This window comes from Oncorhynchus gorbuscha, linkage group LG18 (assembly GCF_021184085.1).
Source record: "Oncorhynchus gorbuscha isolate QuinsamMale2020 ecotype Even-year linkage group LG18, OgorEven_v1.0, whole genome shotgun sequence".
NCBI lineage: Eukaryota > Metazoa > Chordata > Actinopteri > Salmoniformes > Salmonidae > Oncorhynchus > Oncorhynchus gorbuscha.
Genome location: NC_060190.1, coordinates 12,349,818 through 12,370,105, shown reverse-complemented (window position 1 = coordinate 12,370,105; position 20,288 = coordinate 12,349,818). Strand labels below are relative to the sequence as shown.

Below are 20,288 nucleotides of genomic sequence, written 5' to 3'. Positions count from 1 at the left end.
AACAGAGGGTGTACATAGTCCATCATCTTTTTGTCCCAACAAGGCAACAAACCTAACCAACTGAGCTAATTGATCAGTTCAGTGATTGAATTTAACATGGCTGGTCTTCCAGATCAGTTCAATCAAAAACATGGCATGCAAGGACTAGGGTTGAGAGTCCTGTATTGTATGTTGGCACACAACGACTAGTGTTGAGAGTCCTGTACTGTATGTTGGTACTCAAGGACTAGGGTTACACCAGAGAGGAAGGTTTATTCTCAATACCTCCCCTTAGCCCTCCCCCTCGTTTTAGAGGGTCGCTCGGTGGAGGAGTGGCACTCAAATGGAGCAACTAGTGGTAGGGAGAGGTAAATTACAACTAGTGGTAGGGAGAGGTAAATTAGGCCTAGGGAATGGGACATCACTCCATCAGTTGCGCACATCAGAAACTGACAACGGATATCACTCAATTCATTGGCGACGAGCCTTGTGTTTTTCACAATGCCTGTACTGGTGGCAGTAATAGCTTTCCTTATATTTCTCGTGCAACAAATATGTACTTACCATATGAGCAACAAATGAGAACAGCAGAAAAACAATATGCCCGTAATATACCCATCCTCTGGTTGTGGTTCAAAGTGGAGGAGTACTGAAGCTGGACTTTCATTCCATAGCAGTTTAACAGTCGCATTTCCTTCACTCAGTCAGTACCAGTGGAAGTACTGTTCTGAAAAAACCTACACTCGATCCCTCCGATGTCAACAACTACAGACCAGTATCCCTTCTTTCTTTTCTCTCCAAAACTCTTGAACGTGCCGTCCTTGGCCAGCTCTCCCGCTATCTCTCTCAGAATGACCTTCTTGATCCAAATCAGTCAGGTTAAGACTAGTCATTCAACTGAGACTGCTCTTCTCTGTATCACGGAGGCGCTCCGCACTGCTAAAGCTAACTCTCTCTCCTCTGCTCTCATCCTTCTAGACCTATCGGCTGCCTTCGATACTGTGAACCATCAGATCCTCCACTCCACCCTCTCCGAGTTGGGCATCTCCGGCGCGGCCCACGCTTGGATTGCTTCCTACCTGACAGGTCGCTCCTACCAGGTGGCGTGGCGAGAATCTGTCTCCTCACCACGCGCTCTCACCACTGGTGTCCCCCAGGGCTCTGTTCTAGGCCCTCTCCTATTCTCGCTATACACCAAGTCACTTGGCTCTGTCATAACCTCACATGGTCTCTCCTATCATTGCTATGCAGACGACACACAATTAATCTTCTCCTTTCCCCCTTCTGATGACCAGGTGGCGAATCGCATCTCTGCATGTCTGGCAGACATATCAGTGTGGATGACGGATCACCACCTCAAGCTGAACCTCGGCAAGACGGAGCTGCTCTTCCTCCCGGGGAAGGACTGCCCGTTCCATGATCTCGCCATCACGGTTGACAACTCCATTGTGTCCTCCTCCCAGAGCGCTAAGAACCTTGGCGTGATCCTGGACAACACCCTGTCATTCTCAACTAACATCAAGGCGGTGGCCCGTTCCTGTAGGTTCATGCTCTACAACATCCGCAGAGTACGACCCTGCCTCACACAGGAAGCGGCGCAGGTCCTAATCCAGGCACTTGTCATCTCCCGTCTGGATTACTGCAACTCGCTGTTGGCTGGGCTCCCTGCATGTGCCATTAAACCCCTACAACTCATCCAGAACGCCGCAGCCCGTCTGGTGTTCAACCTTCCCAAGTTCTCTCACGTCACCCCGCTCCTCCGCTCTCTCCACTGGCTTCCAGTTGAAGCTCGCATCCGCTACAAGACCATGGTGCTTGCCTACGGAGCTGTGAGGGGAACGGCACCTCAGTACCTCCAGGCTCTGATCAGGCCCTACACCCAAACAAGGGCACTGCGTTCATCCACCTCTGGCCTGCTCGCCTCCCTACCACTGAGGAAGTACAGTTCCCGCTCAGCCCAGTCAAAACTGTTTGCTGCTCTGGCCCCCCAATGGTGGAACAAACTCCCTCACGACGCCAGGACAGCGGAGTCAATCACCACCTTCCGGAGACACCTGAAACCCCACCTCTTTAAGGAATACCTAGGACAGGATAAAGTAATCCTTCTACCCCCCCTTAAAAGATTTAGATGCACTATTGTAAAGTGGCTGTTCCACTGGATGTCATAAGGTGAATGCACCAATTTGTAAGTCGCTCTGGATAAGAGCGTCTGCTAAATGACTTAAATGTAATGTAAATGTTCTGAAGTCATCAAACCGGCACTAGGCTACAGTCATAGATAGACGCTCCGCTCCGTGTGGCAGATATCTAGGCTAGTCAATGAAATTAAAATGACAAAACTAAAAGTTAAATGAGAAAGACAGGCTACAACACCAAGAGCCAACAGGTAGGCTGCCACTTAAAACTCTGAATGTAGTTGTTATTTGCTATAGAAAGGAATGGAAAGCACACAGCTAAAGTTATGAAGTCTCAATTAGTCTAGCTAACGTTAGCTAGCAAGCTAAGCTAGTTTCTCTCAGTTGATGCAGTCAAGACAGATACTATGTAATCAGATGAGTTGAATAACGAGCAAAAAGCTTACCACTGCAAGTCAACATGGTTGCCTTCTCTCTCCCCCGGTTACTCTCAGACACACACAACAAGGCCACATGACATACAATTGAAGTCAGAAGTTTACATACACCTTAGCCAATAGATTTAAACTCGGTTTTTCACAATTCCTGATATTTAATCCTAGTAAAAAATTATGTCTTAGGTCAGTTAGGATCACCAATTTATTTTAAGAATGTGAAATGTCAGAATAATAGAATAATAGTAGAGAAAAATATTTATTTCAGCTTCTATCTCTTTCATCACATTCCCAGTACACTCAATTAGTATTTGGTAGCATTGCCTTCAATTGTTTAACGTGGGTCAAACGTTTCAGGTAGCCTTCCACAAGCTTGCCACAATAAGTTGCATGAATTTTGGCCCATTCCTCCCAACAAAGCTGGTGTAACTGAGTCAGGTTTGTAGGCCTCCTTGCTCGCACACGCTTTTTCAGTTCTGCCCACACATTTTCTGTAGGATTGAGGTCAGGGCTTTGTGATGTCCACTCAAATACCTTGACTTTGTTGTCCTTAGGTCATTTTGCCACAATATTGGAAGGAAATCTAGGGTCATTGTCCATTTGGAAGACCCACTTGCGACCAAGCTTTAACTTCCTGATTGATGTCTTCATATATTACTTCAACATATCCACATAATTTTCCTTTCCTCATGATGTCATCTATTTTGTGAAGTGCACCAGTCACTCCTGCAGCATAGCACCCCCACAACATGATGCTGCCACCCCCGTGCTTCATAGTTGGGATGGTGTTCTTCGGCTTGCAAGCCTCCCCCTTTTTCCTCCAAACATAACGATGGTCATTATGGCCAAACAGTTCTATTTATGTTTCATCAGACCAGAGGTAATTTCTCCAAAAAGTATGATCTTTGTCTCCATGTGCAGAGTCTGGCTTTTTTAAGGCGGTTTTGGAGCAGTGGCTCCTTCCTTGCTGAGCGGCCTTTCAGGTTATGTCGATATAGGACTCGTTTTACTGTGGATATAGATACTGTTGTACCTGTTTCCTACAGCATCTTCACAAGGTCCTTTGCTGTTGTTCTGGGATTGATTTGCATTTTTGCACCAAAGTACGTTCATCTCTAGGAGACAGAACGTGTCTCCTTCCTGAGCAGAATGACGGCTCTGTGGTCCCATGGTGTTTAAACTTGCGCACTATTGTTTTACAGATGAACATAGTACCTTCAGGCATTTGGAAATTGCTCCCAAGGATGAACCAGACTTGTGGAGGTCTGCCAATTTTTTTCTGAGGTCTTGGCTGATTTCTTTAGATTTTCCCATGGTTTCAAGCAGAGGCACTGAGTTTGAAGGTAGGCATTCAAATACATCCACAGGTACACCTCCAATTAACTCAAATGATGTCAATTAGCCCATCAGAAGCTTCTAAAGCAATGTCATCATTTTCTGGAAATTTCTAAGCTGTTTAAAGGCACAGTCTTAGACACTTAGTATATGTAAACTTCTGACCCACTGGAACTGTGATACATTGAATTATAAGTGAAATAACCTGTCTGAAAAATTACTTGTGTCATGCACAAAGTAGATGTCCTAACCAACTTGCAAAAACTATAGTTTGTTAACAAGAAGTTTGTGGAGTGGTTGAAAAATGAGTTTTAATGAGTCCAAACTAAGTGTATGTAAACTTCCGACTTCAACTGTAGGTATGCACGTCAGCGTAGACATCGGTTTCGCACATCGGGGTTAAACTAGACATCGGTCGATACCGATGTTGGCATTTTTAGCTAATAATCGTCCGATTCCAATATGTTCACCAATATATCGTGCATCCCTAATTACAAGATACAAATGTCACGCCCATCAGCAAGCTAAATGTATGGCTAGTTGGTTAATGTTAGCTAGTCAGCATGTTAAATAGCGATTTTCATAAATGAACTTCATGACCAATAAATATGCATAATCCTTTTCTGAATTAATATATTCCTCTTAACTGTACATTTTTTGCATGACTTGTTATGACGTTATAATTACTTACGTTTGCTTCCATCATAGTATATTTGCCAGCCACCTTCCTGAAGCAACTTTAGAGACTTCGGTCGCAGTGCTTCATGGGTGTTCTGATAACCACTAGATAGAAAATCTGCATGTCAATTTGCATCGTTTGGAGGGACAACTACAGGGCTAAAAGGCACTACCCCTTGCTCAAAGTTGAATTGGAACACTACTCCGACTTGATGCGGCTCGCGGGATGGCTAAGGGTGGGACTAAGCCTGAAGAGGCGAAGCGAGAGGGTTTACTCCGCCCAAAATCTGTCCACACTTAGTAGATTATTAAGCAAGTGAGGTGTTTTTGTATGGGGGTCAATGAGAGTTTAGTCAATATAAAAATGTATTGCTATTGTGATAAGTGAGTCTTTTTGATCTAACAGCCATTTCGTAATGCGTAGCATGTTACGGGTATACTGCCGTAAGTGTGACACAAGTGACATCCAGGCAACTTTGAGAAAAAATACTTCATATCAGAGTTGTCCCTGTCAGAACTCGTGACAGTCTATGCATATTCATGAGGTTAGCATAGCATCTCACTCTACATTGAATAAAGGCGGTTGACGGCTCATCGAATATTCACAAAAAGTATTAAATAACGGAGATCTATACGCCAATCACCAGAGAGGAATAGACAGGAGCTCGACAGCCTGCCATTCCGCTCTGTGGATAACGAATCCCATTGTTAGGGGGGAGATGCGTAATCCCATCATTATATCCAGTATCTCTGGTTATACCCAAACTCTAGTCTATACCCAGAGTTTCTGTTGAGGGTTTCTGATGAGTTTCCTCTGAGAAGTAATAGTTACGATATTGTAACGATCCCGTTACAACCGTTTCTGTGCCCATTCAAACAAAATAACCATATTTTGCAGTTCCAGAAGCCATACAACACAGAAATTACACTTTGCAACCACATAAGCAAAAGTTATGGGTATTTTCATGCTCATCGTGTTGATGGAATTGTGTTCCATCGCGACGACCAAATTACATGATGGGAGAGAAGAGGGAGAGAGGAGATGGCTTCATTTATCTCCCTATCACACACACACACCCGCGCACACACACGGTTCCTGAAACAATTACGCTTTTCCTGGAGTTGAAGCAAACCAGTAAATAATCCTGCAGTGAGAATTTAGCCTGTTCCCTCCAGTCCCCTGAACTATATAAATAGTGAGAATTTAGTCTGTTCCCTCCAGTACCCTGTACTATATAAATAGTGAGAATTTAGCCTGTTCCCTCCAGTCCCCTGAACTATATAAATAAAGTGAGAATGGCTCTATTGACATCACAGTAAAAACAAATGAGGTGTGAGAAGGCAACTTGCACAGCTGAAATGGAACCCTATTTTCCTATAGAGCGCACTACTTTTGATTGGGCCCATAAGACTCTGGTCAAAAGTAGTGCACTATATAGGGAATAGGGAGCCATTTCTGGGTGTTGCGATAAAAAAAAAAAAAAGCTTAGGGGGGAGGGAAAACAAAGCTTCTAGTTAGGAAGCCATCTGTATTGAGCTAACAGGCCAGGGTATTGTATTATATGGTCTGTCCACGTGAGAGAAGGCAGGTTTAGGTTTAATCAATGGTTAAAGCATTTGACTGGGCTTAGAGATGGATCTTTGAAACAGCACTGGAGAGAGGGTGAGAGGCTGTGTGTGGTGTGAGAGAGGTGTGGGAGAGGGTTGTTTCCGAGGCATTAGACAGAGCGGTGTTAGGTTCGCAGCTTTGACGAAAAACAATGTTGAACAGCCCAAGCTAGTCCCACTGCGGATTAGTTTAGTGTGTGTGTGTCTGTATGCATGTGTTCTCTACACTGTTTCGGTGTGCTTTACACTGTAAACTTTACACTGTTTCATGTGTGTGTGTGTGTGTGTGTATGTGTGCGTATCTACTTGCACTCCCCCTAGGCCAAGGGCGGGGCGGCAGGTAGCCTAGTGGTTAGATTCGTTGGGCCAGTAACTGAAAGGTTGCTAGATCGAATCCCTGAGCTGACAAGGTGAAAATCTGTCATTCTGCCCCTGAACGAGGCAGTTGACCCACAGTTCCTAGGCCGTCATTGTAAATAAGAATTTATTCTTAACTGACTTGCCTAATTAAATTTTTAAAAATAAAAAATATGGTTGTGAAGCTGAGAGTCAAGAACAGCATTAGATGTGACAGGAAACCATGTTTTGCTTTTCACACTGTCAGGCCCATGATCACACTCCTAGCTAAAGAGCAGTAGGGAGTGTGTTGTAGTGAGCCTCAACTACTGTAGCCCTGGACAGAATTACGACTGGGTGAAGTCAACCCGTGCAAAATGAAACGATCTGGCAAGTTGTGAGGCCTGGAACGTTCTGAACACACCTGAGAAGCTAGACACTCTTTTCTCTTCTCCTGAAAGTTTAAAATCCCTCGTTCCTTAGATTTAGTCAAATCTCAGGGCATTGCCTACAGAAATGGAGCAAACTCGGCATCTACCCATCCCAAACCACGCAGGTGGACAAGCAGGAAAACAAGAAAGCAAGGCTCCAGGATGGCTTCAAAGCGAAGGTCCCTGAACACAGGGGTAATAAGAGCAGCCTTTGGCCTTACGACTGGGTCAGACAGTAGCAGTAAACTTTTCAAAGCTACAGCGTGACAACTCGGATGTGTGTGTCTCTCTCTCTGTGCATGTGTGCACTGCCAGCCCTCCAGTCAGGCGATCTCATACTGTAATTAGGTCAGATTCACTTCCAAGGGTAATAAGCATCATCCATGCTGCAGTAGCCGCAGGGGGGGGGGGGCAAAAATGTGTTGAACACCCTGCCATTGTACTGAGGGGAGTGCACGATTTGTTAGAACATCCTAACTTAGCCTTGGGGGAGTGCACGATTTGTTAGAACATCCTAACTTAGCCTTGGGGGAGTGCACGATTTGTTAGAACATCCTAACTTAGCCTTGGGGGAGTGCACGATTTGTTAGAACATCCTAACTTAGCCTTGGGGGAGTGCACGATTTGTTAGAACACCCGGACATTAGTTCACAAACCTAACCTGAGGGTTTAATTCTTGAAAATACCCTTGTTCTACCAATTTAGGTCCGGTGTTTGGGTTGTTAAAGTTGTGTCTATCGCGTAGTAAGGCAACACAAAGGTTTATAAACAGTCTACCTCTCCTTCTGCCATCCCACTCTCTCTTTCTTCGTCATGCTTTGTTTTCCTGCCCTGTAATTGATAAGTCAATATACTGTAACTCTGTACACGGTGACGGGAGGTGACGAGAGAGAAGCCCGGCACAGGATTGTAGGTTTACTTTAGCTCTGTTCTCCCTCGGTCTTCTTTAGCACCTCTAGCAAGTCACAAGCTGTGACATGGGACCTGCTAGTTTGTTTGTTTAGATTACTCTCGTTCCCTCTCCATCGCCCTTGTCTTGACACTCATCTGCATCGGGTGGTGATTTCACCTTGTAATGGGAGAGTTGATACACTGTACATTTGCCCCTGTCAAAGGAGTCAGTGTCACCCACACATGCAGGTGCACACGCAAGCATACACACTCATAAATAGACACAAAGAATGGCTATGGTCAAATGGCAGAAGAACCTATCATGCATATGACATAAGTGACCCATAGGACCCAGCTTATGGTGTATAAGCTCCTAAGAAACCTAGCAGGTTGGCATCCGCCATGGGAATGAGTTCAGTTCACTAGATAGCATTGGCAGACGCTGTCTGTCCTTCACTGTACATTCACAGTACATCCCGTTTTAGACTCCCGCTGCCTCTGGCATTCTGGGAGAGCGGAGTGGAGTGCTTTCTTTCTCTCCCTCGCTCTCTCTCTCTCGGTTTATCCTTCTGTGCCTGACTGCCAGCTCGGAACACAGACTTCTGGTGTCCGTGGGTTGGCACCAAAAAGTCAAAGAGCCAAAGTGTGACCTTGCAGGCCTGAGATCTGTGCTGTAGAGCCTTAGCCAAATGGCATTGACAATGGCCACAGGATTTGGCTATACAGCAAAAACTAATCTGGGACCAGGCTACGGTGTTGCTACTTCCCTAAAAACTATTTAGCCAGACACTTGAGACCAAAGCTGTTTGTTGTTTCCTTCTTCTCCTTTGTTTGACCAGAGTGATGCTCCATTCTCTTTGGGCTTCTCCGTCAGACACGGAGGCCTTGGCCAGGTTCCTGTCTCAGATGGTTTTTCTTTCCACTCCTTGCAGGCTAAATTTAGACCTGATGCTGCCCGGCTTTTGTGCTGCGGCCTCAGTTGACAGAAAAAAGAAAGAAAGAGAGACATAGAGAAAGCGAGAGAGAAAGAGAGATTGCGTGCCTCAGAGCCATCGAACGTCTATCCAACAAAAAAACTTCCCCAAATAAAAACGGAGGTCTCCTCTTCTGCCCTTCAAAATGCGAGAAAACCGAGATGTCTTGATGTCGAGTAACACAAAAAAAACAAGACAAGACTTCTGTTCAGTAAGCGTTATTTATTTCTGACATGCTTCTCTTCCTGACAACTCAATACCAGAGAATAAACTCATCCACCCTTTGTAAAGTGAGGGATGGGGGAGTTACCCTACATATTCAAAGGAAATAATCTCTCATCTTCACAGATTTCTAAAAATATCCATGAGGACTTAATGTACCCTGTATTGTAAGGGGATCTCACGAACGGTGCTAAATCGATCATGGACATGGCACGTCACGCATTGGCTGTATTCTAATTCTCAGCAATTCACCAAGACAGTAGGCTTATTCCATAAGAGCTCAGTTCATCAAGAGAGTAGACCTACTTCATAAGAGCCACTTGACTAAATACCCTGTAACAACACTTGTGTAATAGTACATGCTGGAACAGTACTGGAGCTAAAAACCCAGTGCCAGGCCAGAAGCTTTGAAGTGTGTGGTTAAGAAGAGTCCGCCCATGGGCCCTGAGAACAGTGCCAAAGAGCCCCATCCTCCCTCCATGGTCAGAATTCAATTAGGAAAGGAGGGATAGGATCACTGCCGACGTTCCTGAATCCCCTCCAGATTCTTCCTCTCTCCTTCCCTCCCTCTCTGAACTCAGAAGAGCCAAGACTGCATCAGCAGAGCAGTCCCAGGAAGTTGCAAGAACGGAACTCAACTCAACAGAACCCTTTCGCAACTCCGGGCGGAGTTCATGCATGCTGCGCTACGCAGAAAGAACCGAGCAGGGGGAAGGAAAAATAATAATAGCCTCGGGTGTAGTAGTGTTTTTACCGGCAAGCTGTTGCCACACACCACACTCTTGGACGATTAATATTTATTATGTGGTGCCCGCCGAGCGAGCGAAGCCTAAAGCCCAGGGGGATGGAGTAAGCTGCCTGGCATACTCCCCCATCCCCTTCTACAGCGCTGTGATAAAGAATGTTCGCTCTTCATTGAGCTTCATTTCTGTGAACAAATCAGCTAACACGAGAAAGAAATCTATTGACTTGGCTGTTAGAATATAGCCTCCTTCCAGATTGGTTTGTGCCGTCTTGCCAAATGCTATGGTCATTGTCAAGCCGGCTAAAAGCGTGTGGCTAATACAGGAGGGAGGGACATCCATTGGTTTGGATGACAGAATGTACTATACGGATAGTAAAAGTTACTTAGACTAGTGTATACTGTACGCAGTATAGCCTGCACTCACATGCCTCCTATCACTGATCGGAAATCGCACCAATCGTCCTTCAGATATTCCTCTTGGACAATTACCGACTTGTTAAGTCAGTAGGCAACAAATTGACTGTAACTTTGTTCACCGTTTCAACCGTGTTCACCGTTTTCACAGCTCGCGGCCCGATTTCTCTTAAAGCCACATGATCAGATATGTTCCTGTCTCTAGTGTGAACATCTACAACTGATGTTTCTCTTGAGGAGATATGAATGTGTATTCCTGTCCTGGTTCGACAGATCTGTTTCTGCCTCTGAACGCGGCGTTGCCGGGGGTACATTGCCGGAGTAGAGGAGAACAGGGGAGGGAGGGTGAGCCAAGACCAGGGCCAGACCGTTCTCAAAACACCAGTGGAGAGAGGGAGCTGGAAAGAAGACAAGACTGCACACAACCACAACCAGCCATTTACATCAGAGACACACACTTCACTCTCAATCTTCTCTTTACTGCTGTTTTTTTTTTTGCATATGGTTTTAACCCGAACTGACACCAGTATTATGATTGCAGTGCAGGCAGTCATGTGTCAGCGTGCAGTTATGCCGCAAAAAAAGTTCAGCTGTAATAGAGCTTTTATAACCATTATAGCATGTCTTGAAGCAGAGCTGTTAAAGTACTGTTCTGACACTGAAATGAAGGAGCTGTCATAATCTCAGCAAGGGAAGGGGTGTGGTTGTAAACATACTGCCAGCTCATCCTCTCTCTTTCACTCTCTCTCTGCTCTCTTTCCTTCTCCCTCTCCATTTCTGACTCTCTGAGTGAGGAAAAATGTATAGAAGCCAATGATGATACTGGAGACTTCCTGTTTCAGCATTATCACATAGCCTACTTAACCACAGAAGCAGTCCAATATTGCTGAACTACTGAGGATAAAGAAAGGATTTGATGGAAGAGCTTAAGCTTCGTTTTTAACCAACTATGGGTAGGGTTACTTACCATATCATTCTGACTCCTCTTTTAGCATTTATTTGACTCTAAAAATTATTGTCATATAGGCTACGAAGACTAATTTTGGGGTTGCTCATTCTGGTTCTCCACACAAAATGATGACCGCGTGTAATATGTGGCATACAATATAGGATGCTTGTTATAGGATGTGAAAAAGACAGAATCGTGTCCTGCCAAAGGTTATCAGTGCTATCCTTTTCCATATCTGTACGGAAACAATCGCTGAACCTTTCCTTGAAAACGTGACACCGATTACCATATGACTTGCCATTGACAAAGACATTAGCTGCGCCTCATTCAAATGTGTTAGAACCAAAGGACAACACCCCTACAACATTTTATTTATATTATATTCCGTTCTATTCCCTCTCCTTCTGTAGGCCTATCATAATAAATAGACCTTTGAAATGACGAGGTAATATCTCTTGGAAAATACTTTGTTATTGAATATCGACCAATTAAAGTGAATTAGGGAACTTACTGTTTACACGTTTTTAGATCATGTCCTTAAAACCAGTTAACTGTGCAGGAGTGTCTAATATGAAGACAAAATGACCAACAACAAAAAAAGGTAACAGGCTATTACAAATAGTGTAATAACTAGGCCTTTAATCAGTCAGGAACATGCTGTCCCTGACACATTTCTTAAGAACATAAACATTGAAACAATTGTCTGCTTACCTTCAACGTCTCTCCACGTTTAAAACTCAACTCATCATCTGCAGTGGCTTTGAAATCGTATTTGGCAATGGCCTCCATGGTGAGGATTGTTGGAACACTTGTATGCGGTGTTGAGGAACGCACAAGTACCCTTCTGAAGTCTTTCAATGGAGTTTATTCTTCCAAGGAATTATGAAAATTATTAACAATGTCAGAAAAAAAAACAGAAAAGCTCCGGTCCCGTTTTCCCCCTGGTCTGACCAGTCACTCCGAGTAGCGCAAATACCCTCACTCGCTGCACGCCGCTACAAACCTGTGAATAAGAACGCAGATAGAGAACCTGAGACGATGTAGCAGTAAAGCAACATTAACCAACACCGAAAAACAACGCACTAATATGATAGCTTGTGATGTGATGCCGCGCCCACAGACAATACTAGCATTCTGAGGCTCGCACAATAAAAGGAGGAAGGATATAATCTGATTGACGTTTCCTCAGACCAACTACAGCACATCATCTCCACAATTGACCAATCGGATGTGAGAATACTGTCATATCCAATAGGTGTACTGGAGCTGTGCAAAACCAATGGGATTGCTAATTTACACGCTTTGTAGAGGATGTTTGACAGGCAGATGTGGTTGATGACTCAACTCGAGCTAAATGTAGAATGTCTCATTTCGACTCAAAATCGTTTTGTGTCTGGTACAATGTTTTCTGCCCTCTTCCCTTGCCATTAGCCTACATCAATATTTTGTATAAATGTCCAGCTCATTCGAGTGAAACATTGGGGAATAAAAACAAAGACATGCGATAGTTGTAACAATGCAATAAATGATTGTTTCCAAGTTTGACAAGCAACAGTTTGTTACAAAGTTAAAAGTAACCTAGTTGTCACAATTGCTAAAACTTAGAAAGGAGACTTGTAGGCCTACTTTAGCTCCAACACAAGAAAGATGACGAAGATACGACTAATTAGGCTATTGTTGTGCTAGTCCTACAATGTAGGCTAATTAAACAAGAATATAGGCTACATCATTTCAAAAAGGTGAACGACGGTACACCAGGACTTGCATGAAGCTAAAGTGAAACTATTCAGGTCTCCTAGGCCTAGTCCACCTACCTACATTTAATGTTACCTTGTTTCTGCTTGCTATCCCTTGAAATTCTACAAACACGTGTTATTAGTAGGCTATCCACTTCCTAGAAAGTGAGCTCTGTATATAGGAAGCTTCCTATCGCGACATTTTGGGAATACTTAAATCTGCACAGAAATGATCCCACTCCCCTGACCCACTTCTCTCTCACACGCTCTCAATTAAATTACATTAAATTCAAGGGTCTTTATTGGCATGGGAAACATATGTTAACATTTCCAAAGCAAGTGAAGTAGATAATATACAAAAGTGAAATAAACAATAAAAACGAACAGTAAACATTACACTCCCAGAAGTTCCAAAAGAATCAGGACATTACAAATGTCATATTATGTATATATACACAGTGTTGTAACAATGTACAAATGGTTAAAGTACAAAAGAGAAAATAAATAAGCATAAATATGGGTTCTATTTACAATGGTGTTTGTTCTTCACTGGTTGCCCTTTTGTTGTGGCACCAGGTCACACATCTTGCTGCTGTGATGGCACACTGTGGTATTTCACCCAGTAGATATGGGAGTATATCAAAATCGGGTTTGTTTTGGATAAGAGCGTCTGCTAAATGACTTAATTGTAAATGTAAATGTTTTCAAATTCTTTGTGGATCTGTGAAATCTGAGGGAAATATGTGTCTCTAATATGGTTATACATTGGGCAGGAGGTTAGGAAGTGCAGCTCAGATTCCACCTCATTTTCTGGGCAGTGTGCACACAGCCTGTCTTATCTTGAGAGCCAGGTCTGCCTACGGCGGCCTTCCTCAATAGAAAGGCTATGCTCACTGAGTCTGTTTTCCTTAAGTTTGGGTCAGTCACAGTGGTCAGGTATTCTGTCACTGTATACTTTCTGTTTCGGGCCAAATAGCATTCTAGTTTGCTCTGTTTTTTTGTGATTTTTTCCAATGTTTCAAGTAATTATCTTTTTGTTTTCTCATGATTTGGTTGGGTCTAATTGTGTTGCTGTCCTGGGGCTCTGTGAAGTGTGTTTGTGAACAGAGCCCTAGGACCAGCTTGCTTAGGGGGATTCTTCTCCAGGTTCATCTCTCTGTAGGTGATGGCTTTGTCTCTCTCTCTATGCAATTCAAAGGGCTTAATTGGCATGGGTAACATGTTCAGATTGCCAATGCAAGTGGAATACATGATACACAAAAGTGAAATAAACAATCAGAACAGTAAACATTAAACTCTCAAAAGTTTCTTGAAGAATAGAGACATTTCAAATGTTATACATCTGGCTATGCACAGTGTTGTAACAATGTGAAAGTAGTTTAAGAACAAAAGGGGGAAATAAATAGACAGATGAGTATTGTTTGTATTTAAAATGGCTTTTTTGCTTTACTGGTTGCCCTTTTGTGGCAACTGGTCACAAATCTTGCTACTGTGATGGCACACTGTGTGTGGTATTTAACCTTATAGATATGGGAGTTTATCAAAATAGGATTTGTTTTCAAACTCTTTGTGGATCTATGTAATCTGAGGGAAATGTGTCTCTAATTGGCATTGGCAATGCTCCTTATCACTGCACTCTAGACTCCTCTGTAAACTGGTCATCTCTGTTCTGCCAGTCACATTCTGTTAAAGGTCCCCAAAGCACACACATCCCTGGGTCGCTCATCTTTTCAGTTCGCTGCAGCTAGCAACTGGAACGAGATGCAACAAACACTCAAACTGGACAGTTTTATCTCAATCTCTTCATTCAAAGACTCAATCATGGACACTCTTACTGACAGTTGTGGCTGCTTTGCGTGATGTACTGTTGTCTCTCCCTTCTTGCCCTTTGTGCTGTTGTCAATGCCCAATAATGTTTGCACCCTGTATTGTGCTGGTACCATGTGGTGTTGCTTCCATGTTGTTGTTATGTTGTGTTGCTACCATGCTGTGTTGTCATGTGTTGCTGCCTTGCTATGTTGTTGTCTTAGGTATCTCTTTATGTAGTGTAGTGTTGTCTCTCTTGCCGTGATGTGTGTTTTGTCCTATATTTTTATTGAATTTATTTTTAAACCCAGCCCCCGTCCCCGCAAGAGGCCTTTTGCCTTTTAGTAGGCCGTCATTGTAAATAAGAATTTGTTCTTTAACTGACTTGCCTTGTTAAATAAAGGTTAAACAAATAACAAAAATAAGACATACATTTGGCAAACGGTTAGAAAGTGCATCTCAATTTCCATCTCATTTTGTGGAAACTGAATATTCCTTCATTTTGAATATTCTTTCATTCAGTCACAGTGATCAGGTATTCTGCCACTGTGTACTACTCTTTGTTTAGGGTCAAATAGCATTCCAGTTTGCTGTTTCTTTGGTTAGCGCTTTCCAATGTGTCAAGTAATTATATTTTTGTTTTCTAAAGATCTCTCTCTCTCTCACACACACACACACAAACACACACTTTTGTATGAATATGCATGTGTGAAGAGTAGAAGACAACATTTAGTTTGGCTCTAGACCTCACCTGTTGTAGATGTGTCATAAGGTGTAGGGACTCCATAGCAGGGACTACTGGGCCATCTAGTGGTACAAAATTTGAATAAATTGTGAAATGATACAGAAGAAAAAATATGCAGATAATTTGATAGGCTCCATACAGATAATTGCCAAAATAATGGAAACACTTGAATAAATGAGGGATACAAAATATATTGAAAGCAGGTGCTTCCACACAGGTGTGGTTCCTGAGTGAATTAAGAAATTAACATCTCATCATGCTTACTACCCTGCAACACTACAGACATCGGACTTCCAGCATTGCCATCAGCAATCAGCAACCCCCACTCCGGAGGATCTGCAGCACACCTGATAAATTGAAATAAATGTGCCAACTGTAGTGTCTTAACACTTAGTACTTATTTATGTAATAAGAAAGACTCTGAATACAAGCAATTGAACTGGAGCTTCACATTTACTCAAACAGGTTAGTACCAGAATAACATAGAACAATTACTGCGTATGACCAAGGGCGCTTCATCCTTAAAGGGGACATCCGTAATTAACAGAACATAACATTCCTTCTCTTATACAATCAGAGTTACTTTTACCAAACCACAACTGAAACATTTCCCAGAACTTGTTGTAGTTATTTTGCATCTTTTAATTTGAACTTGAACAGTTAGTTTTTGTTTGTTTGTTTATAAGTCTAGTCTGTCTGGTGGACGGTGCCTTCGTTCTGGGTAGCGCCTCAGATTGTCTGGAGGCTCCTGAACATCCTCAGTGTGTGCTTGTTCCATTATAGCGTCTGCTATAGCAGCACCTTCATCAACACGTTCCCTTCTTTCAGCCTGGGGTCTCTCTACTGCCCCACCGTCCTCTACAGTTCCTTGTGTGTCACTCTCGGGAGCTCTCTGTGCCTGTTCTCTCTCGATTGTTGTGCTGTTTTCCGTGGAATGCATTTGGTTAATGTGACGCCGCCACATTATGTCTGGGCTCACTTGAACCTGGTAAGTTCTGGGTCCCGTTTGTGTGTGTACGGTCCCTCTTGTCCATTTCCCTCCTCTTCTGTAGTCTCGCACCATCACTTCCTGTCCTGTTTGGAGATGGCGCTCCCGGCCACCGGAGAGCATCTTGGCTTGTTTGTTCAGCACTTCATTACGCCTGTTTGGCTTCATGATGTCCAGCTGTGTGTGGAGAGGCCTCCCGAACATCAGTGCGGCTGGGCTTTCATTTGTTGTGGCATGTGGGGTGTTTCGGTAGGAGGCCAGGAACTTGGCCCGTTTTGTTTGCAAAGTCCCTTCGTCTCGTTTTGCTGCACGGAGTCCTCGCTTCAGAGTTTGCACAAAGCGTTCTGCCAGCCCATTGGTGGCAGGGTGGTACGGAGCTGAAGTTGAGTGTTTGATTCCATTTACTGACATGAATCTTGTAAACTTGTCACTTACAAAAGCTTGTGCGTTGTCACTTACCAGCTGCAGTGGCAAACCGAAGCGTGCAAACGTTGTTCTGAGACACTCTATCGTCTGAGCTGAGGTGGAGGAGTCAGTGCAAAACACCTCTGGCCATTTGGAATGGGCATCAACTATAACCAGAAACATGTGCTTTTCAAAAGGACCAGCGTAGTCCACATGAATTCTCTGCCATGGCTCTGCGGGCCATTCCCATGGGTGAACTGGGACAGGAGCAGGCATGTGAAGGGTTTCCAAACATCCACTACAGTTCTTTGCCATATTTTCTATCTGTTGGTCCAGACCTGGCCACCAGAAGTGGCTCCTTGCGAGCAGCTTCATTTTGACAATTCCAACATGACCTTCATGTAGTTGCTGCAAGACTCGATGTTGGCATTTCTGGGATATCATGACTCTCATTCCCCACATCAAACATCCCTGGTACGTTGTAATTTCGTTTCTCCGCTGGAAATACGGAGTCAGCTCCTTTCTGCCAGTAGCTGGCCATCCTGACATGGTGTAGGTGTACACTTTTGACAAGGTCACATCTTTCCTTGTCTCATGTTTGATAACTGTGCTTGTGACCGGTAGTGCCTCGAGCTGAGCGGTATGGAACATGTCCACTGCATCCACCCTCCTTTGCCTTTCTCTTGTACATGGCAGTCTGGATAATCCATCTGCATTTGTGTGGAGGGATGACGGCTTAAACTCAATGTCATACATATGACTGGCAAGGAACAGGGCATATCGCTGTAACCTGGCTGCTGTCATTGCCGGAATGCCTTTCTTTGGACTGAAAATGGAAAGCAACGGCTGGTGATCTGTAACCAGTGTGAAACGCTTGCCATATAGGTATGCGTGGAATGTCTTGACGCCCCACACTAGTGCCAGTGCTTCTTTGTCGATTTGTGAGTAGTTTTTCTCTGCATCATTCAATGTTCGTGACGCAAATGCAACTGGCCTCTCTGAGCCATCTTTCAGTGTGTGTGAAAGGACTGCCCCTAATCCATAAGGGGACGCATCACAAGCCAACTTCACTGGCATTTCAGGGTCGTAATGCATCAGGACCTGTTCAGATGTTATGAGGCTGTTTTGCCTCCAGAAATGCATTTTCACATTGCTCTGTCCACCGCCATGTCCTATTCTTTTCCAGGAGCTGATTTAGAGGCTGGAGTACTGCTGAAAGGTTTGGGAGGAATCTTCTGTAGTAATTGATCAGTCCCGTGAAAGATCTCCCTTCTGTGATATTTTGTGGTCGTGGTGCCTGTACCACTGCCTCGATTTTGTCCTGTGTTTTGTGCAATCCATTACAGTCAATCTCATGTCCACAGAAGACAATCTTGTCTTTGAAGAACTCACACTTCTTTAAGTTTGCCTGTAGACCATACTCTTTCAGTCTTTTCAGGACCTCTTCCAGGTTAGCCAGATGCTCTTTGTCGGTGCGTCCTGTTATGATCATGTCATCCAGGATACACTGGGTTCCTGGGATTCCTTGCAAAATCTGGTCAATAGTTCGTTGCCAAATGGCTGGGGCTGATGCAATGCCAAACACCAGGCGGTTATACCTGTATAGCCCTTTGTGTGTGTTTATTGTCAGGTACTGTTTGGAACTCTCTTCAACCGGTAGCTGCAGGTAAGCCTGTTTCAGATCGATTTTACTGAAGTGTTTCCCACCAGCTAGTGCAGCAAAGATGTCATCCAGGCGTGGTAGGGGGTATTGGTCCACATGCAACATTGGATTCACAGTTACCTTGAAGTCCCCACACATTCTAACAGACCCGTCTTTCTTCACAATAGGAACTATGGGTGTGGCCCATTCGCTTCTGTCCACTTTCGTCAGGATCCCTGTATCCTGCAAGCGATCGATTTCCGCTTCCACCTTTGGTCTCAGGGAGTATGGAACAGATCTGGCTTTGCAGAATTTTGGGGTTACATCATCTCTTAGTACAAGTTTTGCTGTGAAGCCTTTTACTGTTCCTATCTGATCACTGAAAACTGTGTTGTATTTATTCCGCAAGTGTTCCAGTGTTTGGTCTGTGCCTTTCTCTTTGGACTTGAACGTGTGGAGCATTTTCAAGTCACACCAATTCAGCTTTATTTTTGAAAGCCATTCTCTGCCAAATAATGGGGGGCTAGTTCCAGGCACCACATACAGCTGTAACTGCTGTGTTTGCCCCCCATAATGCACTCTGACCTGCAACGCCCCCATTGGGCTCAATCTCTCTCCTGAGTATGTCTTTCAGCTTGATAGCCTTAAAGTGCTCATTGTAGACAGGAGTGGAAATTATAGACACTGCAGATCCTGTGTCCAGCTCCATTTTGAGGTGTTTGCCTTCGATATCTGGTGTCACCCATATTATGCTACTGCTGGGAGAAGTCACTGTGTTTAACTCCATTGTACCAATTAATCGTTCATCTGAATCACTGCCACTGTTCCCTGCTAGTGCATTCACAGACCCTTTAATTTTCTCAGTTTTCCTGTTGTGACTGAATTTGGCTTTGCATGCTCTTTGAATGTGCCCCCTTCTACTGCATTTGTGACAAATTTCGTCTTTGAAAGGGCAGTCCTCTGCTCTGTGACCATCTCTGTCACACCTGTTGCATTTTTCGGCCACACGGGGCGTTGTCGACTGCGTGAAAACTTGTGCAGGGAAATTTCTGACAGGTCGGTACTTCTTTTACTTTGCAACTCAAAAGTATCTTTAGTCGCGATTTCCATAGCCACAGCAATTTCAACAGCCTTTGCAAACGTGAGCTCTGATTCTGTGAGCAAACGTTTTTGAATGTGTTCATGTTTCAGTCCACAAACAAATCTATCCCTTAATGTGTCATTTAGGTTCTCTCCCAACTGGCAATGTTCAGACAGTTTCTTCAACACTGCTACATATGTACTAACACCCTCCCCCTCATTCTGATCTCTCTTGTGGAAACGAAAACGTTCCGCGATGAGGAGTGGTTTAGGTGATAGGTGATTTTGCAATATCTCCACAATCTCTGTGAATGTTTTATTTGAGGGCTTCAGAGGGGCAGTCAGATCTCTTAGCAAACTGTATGTTTTTGGGCCAATTAAACTCAACAACGCTGGCACTCTCTTGTTATCAGCAATGTCGTTTGCAATTAAGTACTGTTCCAGTCGTTCAATGTAAGTTGCCCAGTTTTCTTGCGTGTCATCAAACACATCTATTTTCCCGATGCTAGCCATTCTCTTTACCTCCGGCTCCACTGGTCTTTGATCTGCCGCCTCGTTCTCGTCAGCTCTCCCCTCGTCCTCACTGCTTGCTAGCTGTTGTGCTAAAGGGTCAAAATCTTCCTCTCTTCCTACGAACTCCATCTGTATTCGTGATGCACACTGCAGGTAATCATCCTCGTCGCCATTGTAGTGTCTTAACACTTAGTACTTATTTATGTAATAAGAAAGACTCTGAATACAAGCAATTGAACTGG

At 44.0% G+C, this 20,288-nt stretch overlaps 1 protein-coding gene across 2 annotated transcripts in view; it reads right to left on the bottom strand.

Annotated features, from left to right (window-relative positions):
* The window catches only part of LOC124003292 (growth factor receptor-bound protein 2-like), a 40,858-nt gene extending 27,882 nt beyond the window's left edge, over positions 1-12,976 (bottom strand). The window contains exons 1-2 of one of the 2 annotated variants that reach the window (XM_046311419.1): positions 12,962-12,976; positions 11,843-12,134 (exon numbers count right to left, since the gene is read on the bottom strand). In XM_046311419.1, coding sequence (XP_046167375.1) covers positions 11,843-11,920 — 78 coding nt within the window. In that variant the 5' untranslated portion in view covers positions 11,921-12,134; positions 12,962-12,976. Of the gene's footprint in view, positions 1-11,842; positions 12,271-12,961 lie in introns of those variants that run through there. The other variant, XM_046311418.1, reaches the window with a different exon arrangement.
* Positions 12,977-20,288: the final 7,312 nt, after the last annotated feature.